At 55.5% G+C, this 16,129-nt stretch overlaps 2 protein-coding genes across 2 annotated transcripts; one reads left to right on the forward strand and one right to left on the reverse strand.

The window, feature by feature from the left end:
• Window positions 1-25: 25 nt before the first annotated feature.
• On the reverse strand, window positions 26-10,130 carry LOC133236864 (superkiller complex protein 2). The gene is made up of 28 exons (XM_061399088.1): window positions 10,015-10,130; window positions 9,834-9,937; window positions 8,976-9,085; window positions 8,759-8,876; window positions 8,552-8,666; window positions 8,374-8,448; window positions 8,032-8,085; window positions 7,740-7,930; window positions 7,444-7,572; window positions 7,105-7,250; window positions 6,598-6,744; window positions 6,381-6,465; window positions 6,083-6,189; window positions 5,585-5,731; window positions 5,413-5,509; window positions 5,015-5,227; window positions 4,826-4,936; window positions 3,297-3,527; window positions 2,796-2,933; window positions 2,508-2,645; window positions 2,268-2,372; window positions 1,797-1,944; window positions 1,589-1,715; window positions 1,248-1,458; window positions 985-1,095; window positions 691-909; window positions 371-511; window positions 26-275 (listed from the first exon to the last, which is right to left on the reverse strand). Exons 1-28 carry the CDS (start codon window positions 10,034-10,036, stop codon window positions 75-77), a joined length of 3,741 nt encoding a protein of 1,246 aa, XP_061255072.1. The 5' UTR covers window positions 10,037-10,130; the 3' UTR covers window positions 26-74.
• A 90-nt stretch (window positions 10,131-10,220) lies between these two features.
• NELFE (negative elongation factor complex member E) lies at window positions 10,221-16,128 on the forward strand. The gene is made up of 11 exons (XM_061399143.1): window positions 10,221-10,317; window positions 10,754-10,836; window positions 12,165-12,234; window positions 12,327-12,472; window positions 12,955-13,029; window positions 13,151-13,188; window positions 13,374-13,681; window positions 13,806-13,950; window positions 14,101-14,155; window positions 14,404-14,506; window positions 15,816-16,128. The coding sequence occupies exons 2-11, from the start codon at window positions 10,762-10,764 to the stop codon at window positions 15,911-15,913; spliced, it is 1,113 nt and encodes a 370-aa protein (XP_061255127.1). The 5' UTR covers window positions 10,221-10,317; window positions 10,754-10,761; the 3' UTR covers window positions 15,914-16,128.
• The last annotated feature ends 1 nt before the right edge of the window (window position 16,129 follows it).

Below are 16,129 nucleotides of genomic sequence, written 5' to 3' on the forward strand. Positions count from 1 at the left end.
AGTCAACCCTGCCCAACACCTCAGGTTCACACAGGGGGTTTGCAGTTTATTGTTACATTGTAGCCAGGGGCCGGTCACTGGGTGTAGAGGCTGGCAGCAAAGACGATGTCCCTCCGTAACAGGGTGGCTGCCGTCTCCATCTTGGCACCTAGCACAGGTTCGCCCACCAGGCGGGCTGCCCCCCGAAGCGAGCGACACATCTCGGCCAGGCGTTGGATGCAGCGGACCACCAGGCCCTCAGGGGTCCCTGAGAGCCCTGCCAACTCAGAGAAGGGCTATGGGGGAAGCGGGGTGGGGAATGAATACGATGGACCCCGACAGCCTCTCCCTAGCTGGCTGTCCACAAAGGCCCCAAACCCTAGCTACTCACCATGCCCCGGGCCCACTCGTACACAACCTCAACCAGCCCGAAATTCAGCTCCCCAACAAATTCCTCCACGGTCTGGTTCAAACCACAGGCCGCCTGGACCTCACCAATCCGCTTGGCCACAGTCCGGACCCGTTCCACCCCCTGCAGACGGAGAGCAAAGGCTCTAAGCCCTGCCTTCCTGCTCCAGAAAGGAGGCCGGGATGAAAGGAGAAACCATTCCAGCTCTTAGGGACACTCAGAGGGCACCTGGGGAACATGTGGGCACGGACTGGGAATGCCATGGCCGAGGAAGGGAGGGGTCCTGGACGTCATCCCCATACCTGTTTGAGGGTGCTGGGGAGCTGATCACCAGGGTCCCCGGGGCTCTGGCAGACCAGGCCGGAGAGCAGGGCAGCGATCTCCTCAGGCCGCAGGGTGCTCAGTGCGTTGTCGAACATGAGCTCGGTGAGGAGCAGCTCGTGGCTGCTCATGGCACAAGCCACCCGCCCGGCCAGCTTCACTGTGCCTGCCTCGTCCACATACCCCAGGGTTCGCAGCACCTGCAAGGATGGTGGGTGTTGGGAGCCAGCAGACAGCTTCCCCGCCAGCCCACCAGCCCAGCCCTGCCCCCGCACCTCTACTCGCTGGTGGTACTCCGGGAGCAGCAGCAGCGACTGGTCCGACAGCAGGAAGCGCAGCCGCTCCATCTCCTTCTGGATCTGCATCCTCTCCCGCAGCTTCAGGTACTGCGAGGAGCCAAGGGCAAGGGCTCGTGAGGCTCCTCCCTGACCTCAGCAGGGGAGCTGAGGACCAGGACTGGGACGGGGGCAGCCAGTCTGCAGTGGATGAGAGGGAAAGCTGTCCCTTCCAGCTGGGAAGCTCACATCCAGGGACCAACCTGGGCAGGGAAACGGGGACTGTGCACACACTGAGCCCCCCGGATCAGCTCCTCCAGCTTCCGGGCCCGGAGCCCCCCCTCGACCACAGACACATCCTTGAGTTGCAGGTCATTGACAGGGTCGACGGTGGGGGGTCCTGTGGGGTGCGCCTGAGCCAGTCGTAGCAGTTCCTGGACAGCGGTGGTCACGGCCGCAGAGGGCGGATCCTTCCTGAGAATGGAGCTGGTCTTAGACCTGGGGTAGAGGCTTCTCTTCCTGTGGAACCCCCCTAGGACTGGGGGAGCCTCCCTGACCACACCTCCCCGCCACTCCCACGTGGTCCCTCCCCAGCATCTCTGACTTGAATTTTGGTTGCTGCCGCTTGCTGAAGTCCTCCAAGATCTTGTCCCCATTCAGCCGGAGCACCTTGGTGGTGATGGCGGCCACGTCTCCTGGCTGGAGCTTGGCCACAGTGTGGTCACAGGGCCCTGAGAAGAGGGGAGAGCAGGGTCAGACCGGGCACCTCAGCCATGCTGTTGGCAAGAGCCTGGGCATCCGTCCACTCTCACCCTCAGGCAGGAACAGCTTGAATCCCACGAGGTCGTCTGGGTAGGGCACGTCTGGGGAGGCTGGCCCCCTCTCCCGTGGGTCCTCAGACACGGGCTTGTCACACAAGACCAGGGCTGTGAATACTCTGCTGGTGGAGTTCGAAGAGACCTAGAGGATGTGGGGAGGCCAGGACAGGGCAGTGTGAGAAGTGGACATCCAAGAAGAGACCAGATCCCCCAGTTCAGGCAGGGAGCATGGGGCAGCCATATAGACTGGTAACCAAGTCAAGCAATCAGAGCAGACTTCGGGGGCAGGGCCTGGGGAGAGGACAAGGAGACGAGCATGAAGTGGTGGGGATGGGAAGGAAAAGAGAGCTAGAGGGAAAAATGAGAGCACTGCTGAGTACAAATGGCTCCTCGCCAAGTGGGGAAGATGGAGATGGGGCTGGCTGCTCCCTCTGGCCTTGGAGTCCAGATTCCCACCGCCCTCACCTGAAGGATCACACCCAGTGCGTTGTGATGCTCCTGATTCTTCACAACCACCACCCTTCCCGCTGAGAGAGATTTCAGCCCATTCACAGACTCTATGATGCGGTGCTAAAGAGCAGGGACGAGAAGAAAGGGGATAAGAAGTGTCACAGAGATGCTGGGACGAGGTTCAGGTATACCCAGAGCGTCCCAGTCTCTTCCTCCCCGTCCATCACCCCGCCCCCAACACTCACAGGCGCTCACCTGGATCTGGCTCCGGGTCTCAGTCAGTTCCTCCCCCCACCTGTAGTACTCAGGCAAGTCGACGAGCTGGCCAGTCACCTCGGGCTCTTCCAAAGCTCCCAACTTCTTGGTCAGTTCAGCCAGAGCCTGTTCATGGGCCTGGGAGAAGCCAGGGTGGGCGTGAAGCCAGAGTCTCCGGGCCAGCTCTCTCCACTTTCACCCACTGGCTTCCAGAGGCCCACCTCGTCCTAGCCTGGCTTCCCTTGTCCCATATCCTGCAGGGCAACCTGGGCACACCCACTTCCTCACCTTGCTGTCCTTGCGAGATGGAAACTCTGAGAAGCTCCTCTTCATCATGTCCTCCACCCTGAGAGCATCCACCCGCAGCAAGTTGAGGATCATGGTGTACGTGAGGCGGAACTGGGACTGCAGCTGGGATGGCTTCCCCTGGGCCAGGCCAGAGACGCCAGTGAGGCTCGGGGTTTGGGGGGAGACCTGCTGCTCGGCTGTTCTACTCCAAGCAGCTGTAGTCCCAGCCCCACAACCTCGGGGCCCTAGACAAACTGCCTGCTCACCTCTGCACAACAAGGGAGCGAGACTAAATAAACAGACTCTCCAAGGTCCCACCTAGCTCCATATTCACAGTGAAAAGACTAGAGAAGACAAGATCCAGCCTCATCCTCAGATTGGCTCGCTCCTCCCCTGGCTTCTCCCAGACCAAAGGAAAGGAGAGAGAGAGGACAGGGGAGGAGGGTGGGCACAGAGGATGCAGCAGGTGCCCAGAGCTGGCCTCGAGGTGCCCCGGCTCACCATCATCATGCGGTGCAGGTCTGCCATCTCGGGCACGCGGCCCTTGCAGAGCAGGATGACCGTGCCTGTGGGGTCCAGGCCCCTCCGGCCCGCCCGGCCCGCCATCTGCACATACTCCCCAGGGAGTAGGTCCCGGAAGGTGGAGCCATCGTGCTTGCGCATGGAGTCAAATACCACTGTCCGGGCCGGCATATTTACACCCATGGCGAAGGTCTCCGTGGCAAACAAGACCTGAGATGGGGAGGGGAAGAGAGGATCAGCTAAGGGGCTAAACACAGCTGTGGCCCAGCCCTGGCCGAGCCCACCTCACTTTGTAGCCAAGGCTAAGACCACTATACATAGTCCCAGACGGTTAACTCATGAGACCTCAGGTGACTCTCAAGGCAAATCTACAGAGTAGGTACTATTGTTTTATTTAGCTACCTATTTCTTTCCTTTCGCCCCCACAGCCCACTCCCGTCTCCCCTCTGTCTATCTTTAATCTGTATCTTTTCATGTGAATGTGTTTTATAAAATATGTTTTTTGAGTGTGTAATACAGTTTGAAGTAAAGGCGACACATATCTCCTTCTGTTTTCTTCTCTTCCATGTAGTATTTTCAACATCCATCCGTGTTCCTGTGATTATATCTAATCCGTTGCCTCCAACCTGCCACAGAACACCTTGTGGAGTGCGTGGCATATAGCTGCCTACCTGCTCTCCCAGGGAAAGGGCCCCTGGTGCCACCAACGCCCTGCCACCAGACAAGAGCCCACAGAGGAAGAGCAGACGTGTTCCCTCACCGACCAGGGTGAGAACTTCATTGTGATTTGCACTCAGGAGCGGAATTTAGGGACAAAGAGTAGGCACAGACTTGTCTTTGCCTCAAGAGCACCAGGTACACTTCAGACTGGCCACACCTGTACAAGGGTTCCTGTAATCCTTTCATCTCCTACATCTCAGGCAACACGTGGCATTGCCTACTTTCCTAAATTTTACCAGTTTTAATTACTGTAAAGTCCTATCTTGTATTTCAGTTTGCATTTTTCTGATGACTAATGACCTCCATAAGTTTATTGGCTTTTTAGTTTTCTCTTCTGAATACTGCCTGTTCACACCTTGTGTGCATGTGTGTTAAGTCACTTCAGTCATGTCTGACTATAGCCTGCCAGGCTCCTCAGTCCATGGGATTCTCCGGGTAAGAATACTGGAGTGGGTTGCCATGCCCTCCTCCAAGGTATCTTCCCAACCCAGGGATGAAACCTGTGTCTCTTGTGGCGCCTGCATTGCACACAGATTCTTTGCCGCTGAGCCACTGGGAAAGCCCCTATTCATACTTTATGTACCCCCATTTCAATATGTGAAACTTACAGTTCAGGGAGGTTAAGTAACTTGCCCAGGATCACACAGTGAGTAAACAGTGGACCTGGATTTCCACTCAGGCAGTCTGGGTCCAGAGCCCAAGTTCTCAGCTGATGCACTGTGCTGCCCACTCCCCTCCAAGAAGGTGATAAATGCTTTGGGGAGTCCCTCTCCCACCAGCACGAGCACCTTGACCAGGCCGCGGCTGAAGAGCATCTCCACAATCTCCTTGAGGATGGGCAGGATGCCGCTGTGGTGCACACCCAGGCCACGGTGCAGGAGCTCCGACATGTGCAGAACCTGTGGGGGCCGAGGCCCAGGGTCAGGGATGGGGCGGTGAACACCTGATCCCCACCGTCTCCAAATCCCCCTCCCCACCTGGGGCAGCTGGCGGTCAGAGCCGCGGAGACGGGCAAGGCAGCGCTGTAGGAAGAGGTGAATCTCACTCTTCTCTGAACTTGTTGTCAGGTCGAGGGAGGTGAGGCCTGAGGCCTGCTCGTCACAGCGGCCCCGGGAGAAGGTGAACACCACCACGGGCAGCTGTGCACGGGTGCGGAGGGAGGCCAGGAGGGACAGGTACACACCGCGGTCCTGAGGAGGCGGGGAGAAGGGAGTGGAGATGGAGTCCTTGAACAAATGGGGGCCAAAGTGGGGGGATGTGAAGCAGAGTCAGATCGGGCAGTGCTCAAAGCTCCACTCCAAACCCTGGGAGGACGAGGAAAGAAAGGACTCAGGAGAAAGAAGGGGTGACAGGTACAAAACCAGCCAGTTCTCACCTGGGCAGGCCCCCCCTGATGCGTGGGCTGCTTGGCCCCAAAGGTCTGGGCATGCTTGCTCATCCGCTCCTTCTTGGCCTCCACAGCCGCATAGTACCTGGGGCAGGGCAGGGCAGCCGTCAGTCACCCCCCGTTGGGCCCAGCCCTGACTCTCCCCATATCCCAGGCTTACCCCTTTGTGTGGAAGGCGCCACGGGAGTCCAGCAACAGGAAGAGCTCCCCCTGGGTCTTGGGGCTGTTCCCGGTGAAGAGATAGTGCTCCAGGGGCACTGGGCGAGCGACAGTGCTGATCACGTAGATCTGGCGACGCTTCAGCCGTCTGAGCAGGGGATGGGGGGCATGACAGAAGATCAGGGCTGGGAGGGCGGGAAGGAACCCACGTGCCCGCCATCTTCCCCGCCCTGGCCTCGCCCTGGTTTTCTGGGAGCCAGATTGGAAGGCTGTCCCTGTCACCCCGTCTCTGAACATGCAAAGTGATCTCAGCCCAGGTGGGATCCCACAACCTCCCAGGCTGGACGTGTTCCCCAGCCGCACCCCTTTCTCCTCCCGACCCCCAAGCTCTGACCACTCCCTCACTGGGATAGTCTACACCCCCACCTGAACTGAGGGATGCTACGGCACCCTTCACTCAAGCACCCCGGGACACGTCTTACCCAATCCAGTGTCTTACCCAATCCAGTCAGCAAACTCAAGGGCATTGGGGACAGTAGCACTCAGAAGGATGATGGACACGTGGTCAGGCAGCATGATGAGTACCTCCTCCCACACGACCCCGCGCTGCACACAGGAAGGGAGGACAAGTCACCAGCAGCTTGGAGGGAGCTGCCCTTCTGCCCAGGGAAGTGGCACAAGGTTCCATGAGAAGGGACAAAGAAGGCAGTGAAGTTCCCAGGCCGTATGGAACACCGACCTGCTGAACCTACCCCACAGGAGAGGACTGCCAGGACCTGGGGACCCTGTCCCCTTACCTCAGCATCATTGATATAGTGAACCTCATCAAAGATAACCCACTCCAGGTCCCGGATGACGTCCGAGCCACTGTACAGCATGGAGCTGGAGGAGAAAGGCCCCAGGCTGACTCCTCAGCAGCTCCTATCTCCACCCTCACCTCAGCCAGAGTGCTCTCCAAAGCGGCCTCACCTTCCTGACCAAAAACCCGCCCCATGCTGAATGCCCGCCTCTCACCGAAGGATCTCCGTTGTCATAATGAGGCACGAGGCTTCTGGGTGCAGCTGCACATCCCCGGTGAGCAGCCCCACGTCCCCAAACGTGTTTCGGAAGTCCCGGAACTTCTGGTTGCTCAGAGCCTTGATGGGCGAAGTATAGATGGTGCTGGGAGGAGGGCACAAAGTCAGCCAGGCCCTCCACACAGGCTCCTTGTCAGCACCTCCTCTCCCACCCTGACCCTTGCCAGCGGCACGCCGCAGAGCTGAGGCGCCCCCCCAACCCCCACTTCTTTACCCAAACTCCCCTCACGTTCCCCTTCATGGAATTACTCTGGAAAAATCCCGTCCCCCAATCCCTTCCCCAACGAATGCTGCTCATTTTTCTCTCCCCACATCCTGTTTCCCTCTGAAACCCTACCTCAGTTTTTCCCTGAACCTCTCATCTAAAGGATGAGGCAGGGAGGTGGAGAAGAGAAGAGACACAGAAAGGACACAGGAGAGAACAGGGCTGGTGAGGGGCCTGTACCGCGTCATGTGTTTCTGGGCAAGCGCGATGGCATATTCAGCCACAACCGTCTTCCCCGCGGATGTGTGAGCCGCGACGAAGACTGAGTCGTGCCGCTCCAAGTGCAGGATGGCCTGTTTCTGAAACACATCTGGCTCAAAGGCCCACTGTGGGAGAGAGAAACAGATGGGAGCACAGAAGGGACAGGGGTCTTCCTGCCTCCACCTCATGGGGCCTCCAGGGAAGGGGAAGAAGGCCAAGACCTCCGTCCACTGAAGGCACCTGGCCTCCAGTGGGGAGAGGAGACAAGGGAGTGGGCTGGAGGAGGTGGGGGAGCACCTGAGGCCTGGGCCACGCTACCTGGAAGGCTGGCTGGGGAATGAGGCGGTAGAAATCACCAACAGGGGAGGTAACATCCACAGGAATGGCCCACTGCTCCTGAGGTGGGGGCTTGGGAGGTTCTGGGGGGGCTACAGTTGTGGCCGCTTCCTGGAGAAGGAGAGGGGTGTAGGCCTGATAAACATACAGCCAGAAAGCTCTCTGTTACCACCTCTCCCAGAAGACGCTCCAGTCTTCCCCGGGGAACCAACCAGGCCAGCCCACCCTGTCTGGGACAAGGCCTTTCTTTCCTGCCTCAACCACCCAGAACCACCAACCTTCAACACTAGGTCCTCCAAGCTGCTTGCTCGGGCCAGAGGAACACTGCCAGGAGAGGCTGAAACAGTGTCCTGTCTGGGACCGCCAGGCTGTCCCACTGCCTCACTCTCATCCTCATCGCCCCCACCCAAATCCAAGGGCTCCAGCAGACGGCTGAGGCTGAGCAACCCGGCAGCTGGAGCTGAGTGACCTAGGAGCAAGGCAAAAATGGAGACCTGGTTGGATCTACCTCCGTTCTGAAGAAGAAGGGCACTGTCTCCCCTACAGCCCCATCTCAAAACTAAAACTCACCCTTTGGTGCAAAGTCCACGCCTTTCTTGAAGCCAGGTGGAAGAGTAAGGAGGTCTGGAGGACGGGGACAGAGAGAATCAGGGCTCTCACACACTTCTGTACAAGTCATACATTACATTAACCTGCAGGATGCTGTTCACAGCATACACGCTGTAGTTGAAGTTTTTTGTGACAGTCCTCCAACAGATGACAGTAAAGGTTGTTATGAAAGAGGTACCTTTTCCTAATTTGCTCAAGGGAACGGAAGAGGTAGCAAGGACCCAGTGACAGGACTTGGCCCCTCTTTCTCAGGCCCCAGGCACAGAGCCCTACCTCCCACGGTCCCTCCTGGCACCACCTCACCTTTCTCAAAGTCTATCTCCTCCTCAGCCTCCTCACGAGTGCTCAGATCTGTTATACTGGGCTCATCCATTCCACCTGGGGAGAGGTTGGATAAATAGGATTCATGGGGTGGGAGTGACATGAGAGGGGTGGAGACTAAGGGCTCCCTCCCCTCCCATCCCATTTCCACAAGCAACACCTGGCCAGAAAGGGTACTGTGTTGGATTCCCCCACAGGGACTGGGAGATGGGCGCTGGTGGCCGGCGAAGAGACAAGGAGGTTGTGGACGACAGGTTTGTATTCTCTAGCAGGACCTGAGGCAAGAGAACAGAGCGCCAGTGAGGCTGAATTTGCCTCTGACCCCACCTTCTCCTGACTCTGCTTCTGGTGGCCCACGACCACTTACCTCCTTGTAGCCTAGTATCTGGCCTGTGGTTGGGTGTCTTTGGGCCTGTAGGTCGGAGGGGACTGGGGCCCCCAGTGTGGCCAGGAGAGACCAAGGATCCATCTTCCTCTGCCATTTCCTGGACAGAAGCAAAGCAATGTTCAGGTCTTCTTTCTCCCCTGTCCCAGCTTCCTTCAGGGACCCACCTGCCAAGCCCAGGCCCTTCTAGACCCCTCACCGGGCTGAGTGCTCCACACCGTGCAGAGGCAGCCAGGCTGGAGATGACAGAAACAACCGCTCTGCTTCCTGCTGCAGATCTGGGGCACAGGGAGGGAGGCCGTGGGGAAGCTGGAACAAAGGCACGAGGTAAGGGAAGAGAGTAAGACACAAAAGAGAAGGTGACGCGACTTGTATTTAAATCAGATATGATAGACGTCCCAGACTAGGACAATCAGGCTGAAACACTATTTTCCAAAGGCTATTCTGTTTTACAGAACAAATGGTCTGCAACTGAATTACCTAGGGTTCTGATTAGTAATACAGATTTTGGATTTCTGAATCTATGGACCTAAGAACTAGTATTTTTCAAAAGCTCCCCCACCAATTGTATGTGTGTGTCTGTGCGTGTGTGTGTGTGCGCACACTCAGTTGTGTTCGAACCCATGGATTGTGGCCCGCCAGGCTCTTTTGTCCATGGGATTTTCCACTAATCATGAGGCACACTGATATTTGAGAATCTCTAGTTTTAGGAAAAGGGGGTCCCAGGCCTAAAGATGAAGAGCCAGGTGTTCAAAGGGTAGCATCTCAGTCACCAAGAGCCCTGGTGCTTGGAGACAGAACAGGACTCCAGGGAGAAAACAGCAGTTTGAAAGAGCAGTTCTCAGAACTAAGGTTTCCCCGGGGCTCCCTGCTCTGTCTTCTTATGGGCTCTGACCCACTGCAGGGCCATTGGGTTGGAGTCTGTCCAGCACCAGTCTAGGCTCGGATGACAAGTATCCAGAGACAGGACAGCCGAGTCAGCTTAGATCCTACTGGGAGGACGATGAAGGAGGTTTTAAGCTCAACAGAGTCAAGGTTAGGGTGAAATGGCACTCACGGTGCTCTCTGGAGCCCCAGGCACATTCAGCAACTCCCAGCGCCCAGTGCATCCCAGCTCTACGGCCCGAAGGGGCAGGTCCAGGGGATCTGGGGGAGGTAGCACTACGGAGGAAATGTCACAGGTCAGGGGTTAAGGGTCACTCGCTGTCTCCTCCGTCTTTCCACCCCCTCCCCCTCACCGAGTCGCTCCGTCTCCATCATCCTGGAGCCACAGCAGCTGCCGGGCAGCGGGGAAACGTAGGGAGGAGCTGGAACCGGCGGAAGTAGAAGCGACTTCCGGCACACCAGGGCCTGGGGGCGGGGACAAGAGCTACTTAGGGGCTGACCCAAACTGGTCGGAGGCCGGGCGGAAGTGTGTGCGGCGCGGGCCGCCTTGGTTACCGCGTTCTCCGCCCCTCGCTACGTCATCGCTCTGAGCCCGGGATCCGCTGCCCGCGCGGGCGCCGCCCGAGACCGTGGGGCCCCGGTTGCCGCCCCCTCAGGTAAGGCCTTCTCCTCAGCCTTCGCCCCCCTTTTTCCGAGCTCCTTCTGTCTTCTTGCCCCTTTCGTTGCTCTGAGAGCGCTGCGCGCGTTCCACTGCTTCCTCTGCTTTTCGGACCCCGCAATTCCATACTAACTCCAGCGAGATAGGGGGGTCTGGTGCCATCGTCTTGGCGACGGAGCGGGTATTTATCCCTTCCTGGGCCACATGGTGCCCCAAGGCGCTGGTATCCGTGATTCCTGAAGACAGAAGGGAATGCTGGTTGATCCCGACGAGCTGGGGTTTGGACGGCAGCCTGGTTTAAGCAAGGGGTAGGGAGAGGCAAAAGATAGGAGTAGGCAGGCCTGAAGGGGTGGGATCGGGATCAGTGTGGACGGCGTGTGAACTCTGGGCGGTGACAGTGGAGAAAGATGTCTTGGGCCCTGCCCCCGAACCAGGAGCCACCATGTTGGTGATACCCCCCGGACTGAGCGAGGAGGAGGAGGCTCTGCAGAAGAAATTCAACAAACTCAAGAAAAAGGTGAGGGAGTGTGTGTGGGCATGGCCCAAACTTTCAAAGACTCTACACTGAGAACACCTGGGGTGAGTGTGAGGGGATGGGGGGTGGGGATTCCTCTAGCTTATACCTGGAGGCCTGTCATCTCTCAGTGTCACTTCAGAGATGGACTCCCCCAAGTGTGTACTTGCTTTTCTCTCTTTCCTGTGTGGTCTGCCATGGAGTTGTCTTCCTTTCCCATGGCTTTTAGTACCATCTTAAGAACTGGTGATCCCAAGCTTGGTTTTTCCAATGCCGTCTAGTGTCTTACTGATAACAACTGAAGCTGTTGTCTTGTCTGTACTAAACTTGGTCTTCCAAATAGGACTGTCTGCATTCACTTCTTCAATTTGTTTGAGATGAATATCTCATCTCTGTCTCCTGCACCATTTGTGTAGCCAAACGTTTGCCAAGTCTTCATTTTTCTTTTAAAGTAATTTCTGTTTTCTTTTTCCTATGTGTTTCCTAGATCAGGTCTTTGCTGATGCTCACTTTGACTGTTATAATGGATTCTCAACAAGTTTCTTTTCTTGGACAGACTTTTTCACTCCTGTTAAAACGGTGCATTGAAAACACTAAACACTGCCCTTCTTTTTTCAAAACACAGTGGTTTCACATTGCCTATAAAAAGCTTTAATCTGACCTTTCTTCCTATAGAACTATTCCTTGGTCCCAAAGCATGCATTCTCAAAACCTTCTTATCTCTGCATCTCTGCCACCCTGTTTTCTTTGTCTAAAATGCCTTTTCCTCTCAGCCTGCGTTATGTAGATCCTACTCAGGGCCCGGTTTATAACCATCTGCATCAGAAAAATCTTACTTGCTTTCAGCTCCAGTCTGCACAGTCTTGACAGTTCAGTCTGGTCATCTTCTTTCTCAGCCTCTGATGAGCTCAAGAGGAGGATCTGTGTCTCTTTCTTTTGCAAATCTCTGTTTCAAAGCATTGGTGTGTTCTTATTAAACATGTAGGGGTGGATGGATGAAGCCCCTAAGAAGGCATGGAGGCTTATACTAAACTGCAATGTATATCCGGGGACCATGGTCTGTGGTTGAGTTCCTTGTTTTCAACTTGAAAAATATGAGACTCTGCAAAGCCTCTGGATATTATGGTTTAGAGAGAGTAGGTATGGCTGGCGTATGTGATCTGAGAGACTATATGTGAGAGGCAAGACAGCTGCAGTGTACCACCCCAGGGGCACCATTTGCATTATTTTCTCTCAGAAAGGTATCCCCGGAGTGATGCACCCAAGGGCCTTGGGAGACCTGGCCAGGGATTGGCCCTCATCAGTCCCTCTCTTCTCACTCTTGTTCCCAGAAAAAGGCATTGCTGGCTCTGAAGAAGCAAAGTAGCAGCAGTACAGCCAGCCAAGGCGGTGTCAAACGCTGTGAGTGACGGGGGAGGCGGGGATAGGCTGGAAGTAAGCACACCGGCTGACCTCTGGCCAACATAATAAACCTCTTTCCCTTGCCACTTCAGCACTGTCAGAGCAGCCTGTGGTGGACACAGCCACGGCAACAGAGCAGGCCAAGCAGCTGGTGAAGTCAGGAGCCATCAGTGCCATCAAGGCTGAGACCAAGAACTCAGGCTTCAAGCGTTCTCGGACCCTAGAGGGGAAGTTAAAGGTGAGCACAGGCAGAAAGATTGTTCAAGGGATCCTTCACGTCAGAGGGCATCCTTCCAAGTTGGAATGAAGGTAGGTGTAGGGGGAAAGTAATGCCAGTTCAGTCATGGACAAGTTGCTGTGCCATTCTGAGCTTCAGGCTTCTTATCTATAAAATGAAGAAACTAGATGCCTCCCAGCTTCTCCTCCGTTTTATGTATTCTGTGACTCTCATCCATCATATAATGGATCTGTTGGATTGTGTTCTCTAAGGAGTTGAAAAGGCTGAGAAGATCATCAGGTTTAGGATGTTTTTAGTAAACTAAATGCTTCAAGTGTGTATTAAGTCTTTTATGTAAAATAACACGTAGTCAACTGAGAAACAAACAAACAAACAAAGATAGGCCGGGGTAGCCAAGAGGAGGGCGAGTGAAGAGGAGCCCCCCGCCCCCGATAGGCGGCCTCCTGCTCCCCCACTGAGGTAGGTCTCTCCCACCTTCCCAGGACCCTGAGAAGGGGCCGGTCCCCACTTTCCAACCGTTCCAGAGGAGCGTATCTGCTGACGACGACCTGCAGGAGGTAATGGTTTCCAGTTTTCTGTCTCTGAGGAGCAGGCAATTGAGAAAAATGAGAAACCCACATATTGGAGGCCATATGCCAGCCACTCAGACTCGTCTTAACTGTTCTTGGTCTCTTTCAGTCGTCCAGACGTCCACAGAGGAAATCTTTGTATGAGAGGTTAGAGAAAGATCGGGGTCCCAGTTGGTGGGGTTTGGGGGGCACGAGAGGCTTGCCCGGGTCCTTAGGAGGTTTGGAACTGAAGTGGGAAGAGCTGGGGCTGCAGAGGGGGTGTTGAGTCTGCAAGGGATCCAGGAAGATGAGGTATAAGCCCCCTTTGATCCTCATTGTCTGCTGCTCGCCAGCTTTGTATCTTCCAGTGATCGGCTTCGGGAACTGGGGCCAGATGGGGAAGAGGCAGAGGGCCCAGGAGCTGGCGATGGCCCCCCTCGAAGCTTCGACTGGGGCTACGAAGAACGTGGTGGTGCCCGTTCCTCAGCCTCCCCTCCCCGAAGCCGCAGCCGGGACCGCAGTCGTGAGCGGAACCGAGATAGAGACCGAGATCGGGATCGAGAGCGAGACCGGGAGCGGGACCGAGACCGGGAGCGGGACCGAGACAGGGACCGAGATCGAGACCGGGACAGGGAGCGCGACCGAGAGGGCCCTTTCCGCAGTGAGTGATCTTGGCTACTGTGAAGTGACTTCAGATACTGTGTGGGTGCGTCCTACTAAAGGGTACTCTAAAGTGGAGGGTGAGCTAGGCCTATGTCTCATGACTGGATTCCTGTGTTCCATAGGGTCAGACTCGTTCCCTGAACGCCGGGCCCCTCGGAAGGGAAACACTCTGTATGTGTATGGCGAAGACATGACGCCCACCCTCCTCCGTGGGGCCTTCTCTCCCTTTGGAAACATCATTGACCTCTCCATGGACCCACCCAGAAAGTAAGGACCACGGTGGGTTGTCCTAGGAGGACCTGGGGTGTGAGACCTGAGGGAGGAAGCTAGCCTGTCTCCACAGCCTGTAACACTGGGTTTGCCTGGGTCCTGAGGAGCCCGTAGGCCCTCTACTGACCCTGTGTTTTCTCATCCCAGCTGTGCCTTCGTCACCTATGAAAAGATGGAGTCAGCAGATCAGGCCGTTGCTGAGGTTGGGACTTCCCAGATCTGTTCTTCCCATCCCTCCTGACATCCTCATTTTTTCTCTGTAAAATATTGGGAGCCAGGAGGAAATCATTTCCTCTTGACAAAGAAAGTATTTCCCTATTCATGCAGGAAACCTTATATTCTCAAGTCCCTACTTAGTCTATTCTTAGGATGACAGCTCCTAGAAACCCTCCTTTGGTTTGTCTGTAATGTTTGCCCCCATCCTCTGCCCGCTCCCCTCTTCTGCCCCAGCTCAACGGGACCCAAGTGGAGTCTGTACAGCTCAAAGTCAGCATTGCCCGAAAACAGCCCATGCTGGATGCCGCCACGGGCAAGTCTGTCTGGGGCTCCCTGGGTAAGAAGGGGATTCTTCCTTTCTCATGTCTGTTGCCCACAGCTCACCCTGTTTTGTTCTTCTGCCTGTCCCTGGGTCCCCTAGAGGGGCTAGAGACCTGGTTTTGTGTGGCAACTATGGGGATTAGAAGGAGAATCCTCAGGCCTTCTATCAGTTAGAAGCAGGAGGAGACAAAAGTATTGGAAACAATTTCCAAGGCGTTGATTGGAACAAGGAAGAAAGTGGGAGTGAGTCAGGTTGGCGAAGAAGGTGAGCACCTCATGCGGCCTTACTCATTTTGAGATGGAATATAGTTGGTTTTATAAAATAGGCCTTTGAAGTTAGGAATCAGAAACGCAGGTGTTCAGTAACGACTGAAAATGTAGACTGGAGTCACCTGTATCATAGGGCTGCTGCGAAACGACACGATAGTGTTGGAGGGGAGACTGAATGCAGAGGAGCAATGAGCCAGTACCGGACGTAAGGAATAAACAGTCAGGAGCTATGGGAGGAAGCTGGGCTGTGTTCCTTATGCCCCATACGGCCCCAGCCCTCCTGACATGTTAGGCTGAAGTTGAGTGTGCAACATCGGAGACAAAGGAGAGGTCAGAGAGCTGGGAGCAGGACCCGAGGGGCCTGGATCGTTGCAGCCGAAGGATAGAGGCTTTGAGAAAGTGGAAGTGATCCACGGCATTGAGATGAAAGCTCCAAGACAATGGGGGCTTGCATGGGGGTTCCCTCTAGCCCCAGAGTGGCAGGAATGGAATCCTCGGGAATGGGGCGTAGGGAGGAAAGAGGAACGGGAAGGGACAGCTCCAGGGAGAACGCTTAGGGCCAGAGTTACACTGGAATGAATTCTCCTGATGGAATGAATAACCCGTTTCACCCGAAGTAGGTTTCCATGTAAAGCAGTAGGCACAGGGAGTTCGGAGCCAGAGTAACCCGTTATACTAAAGAAGGAACCAGGAAGGACCAGCATGTTAGCAAAGGTCTATAGAGATTTTCTAATTTTTGGTGTACTGACTGGAAGTAGGCGGTTAACATTATTCACATGTGTCAAGAATAACATTTGGGTTATTTCTGAGGACAAAACACTCATTACAGTGTTTGCGTGTGCCATGATAACTGCCCACTCTTTACTGGGGCCATGGATTGGTAGCCAGAGGCCTAAGGGGGCTAAAGGTAGAGAAGCCATCCTGGCCACCAGAGGGCAGCATGGAAACTGGGCATCCAAAGGCCAGAGGCTAGAGTTGAGGTGGCCAAACTCTGGGCCTCAGGTCTGGTCGGTGCTCTCCCTCAGACTTTAACGGAACTTCTCCTCCCTCCACAGCTGTCCAGAATAGCCCTAAGGGCTGCCACCGGGACAAGAGGACTCAGATTGTCTACAGCGACGATGTCTACAAGGAAAACCTTGTGGACGGCTTCTAGGGAATGGAGCTGGATTCCGTGTGCCTCGTCTGCCCCAACGCTGGTCTCAGTAAAACACTGAGGTGGAAGCTCACCCATCTCCCTCAGCCTCTGGTTTTTCAGCACTTGGGATTGGGGTTGAGCCTTTAAAAACGGCTGTTAGATGTGATCTCAGTTGTAACCACATGGCTAGTGCACGCTCCCCACTCCTTTACCCCAAAAGGATCTTGAACACAG

This window comes from Bos javanicus, chromosome 23, assembly GCF_032452875.1.
Source record: "Bos javanicus breed banteng chromosome 23, ARS-OSU_banteng_1.0, whole genome shotgun sequence".
NCBI classification, from domain to species: domain Eukaryota; kingdom Metazoa; phylum Chordata; class Mammalia; order Artiodactyla; family Bovidae; genus Bos; species Bos javanicus.

Coding starts and splice junctions, on each gene's coding strand:
- LOC133236864 (XM_061399088.1), bottom strand. CDS start 10,036: ATGATGGAGACGGAGCGACTCG. Junction 2,646..2,795: donor CATCTCGCAAGGACAGCAAG/GTGAGGAAGTGG, acceptor GGCTTCTCCCAG/GCCCATGAACAGGCTCTGGC. Junction 512..690: donor TCCCCAGCACCCTCAAACAG/GTATGGGGATGA, acceptor CTCCGTCTGCAG/GGGGTGGAACGGGTCCGGAC.
- NELFE (XM_061399143.1), top strand. CDS start 10,762: ATGTTGGTGATACCCCCCGGACTGAGCGAGGAGGAGGAGGCTCTGCAG. Junction 10,837..12,164: donor TCAACAAACTCAAGAAAAAG/GTGAGGGAGTGT, acceptor TCTTGTTCCCAG/AAAAAGGCATTGCTGGCTCT. Junction 13,030..13,150: donor CTGACGACGACCTGCAGGAG/GTAATGGTTTCC, acceptor GGTCTCTTTCAG/TCGTCCAGACGTCCACAGAG.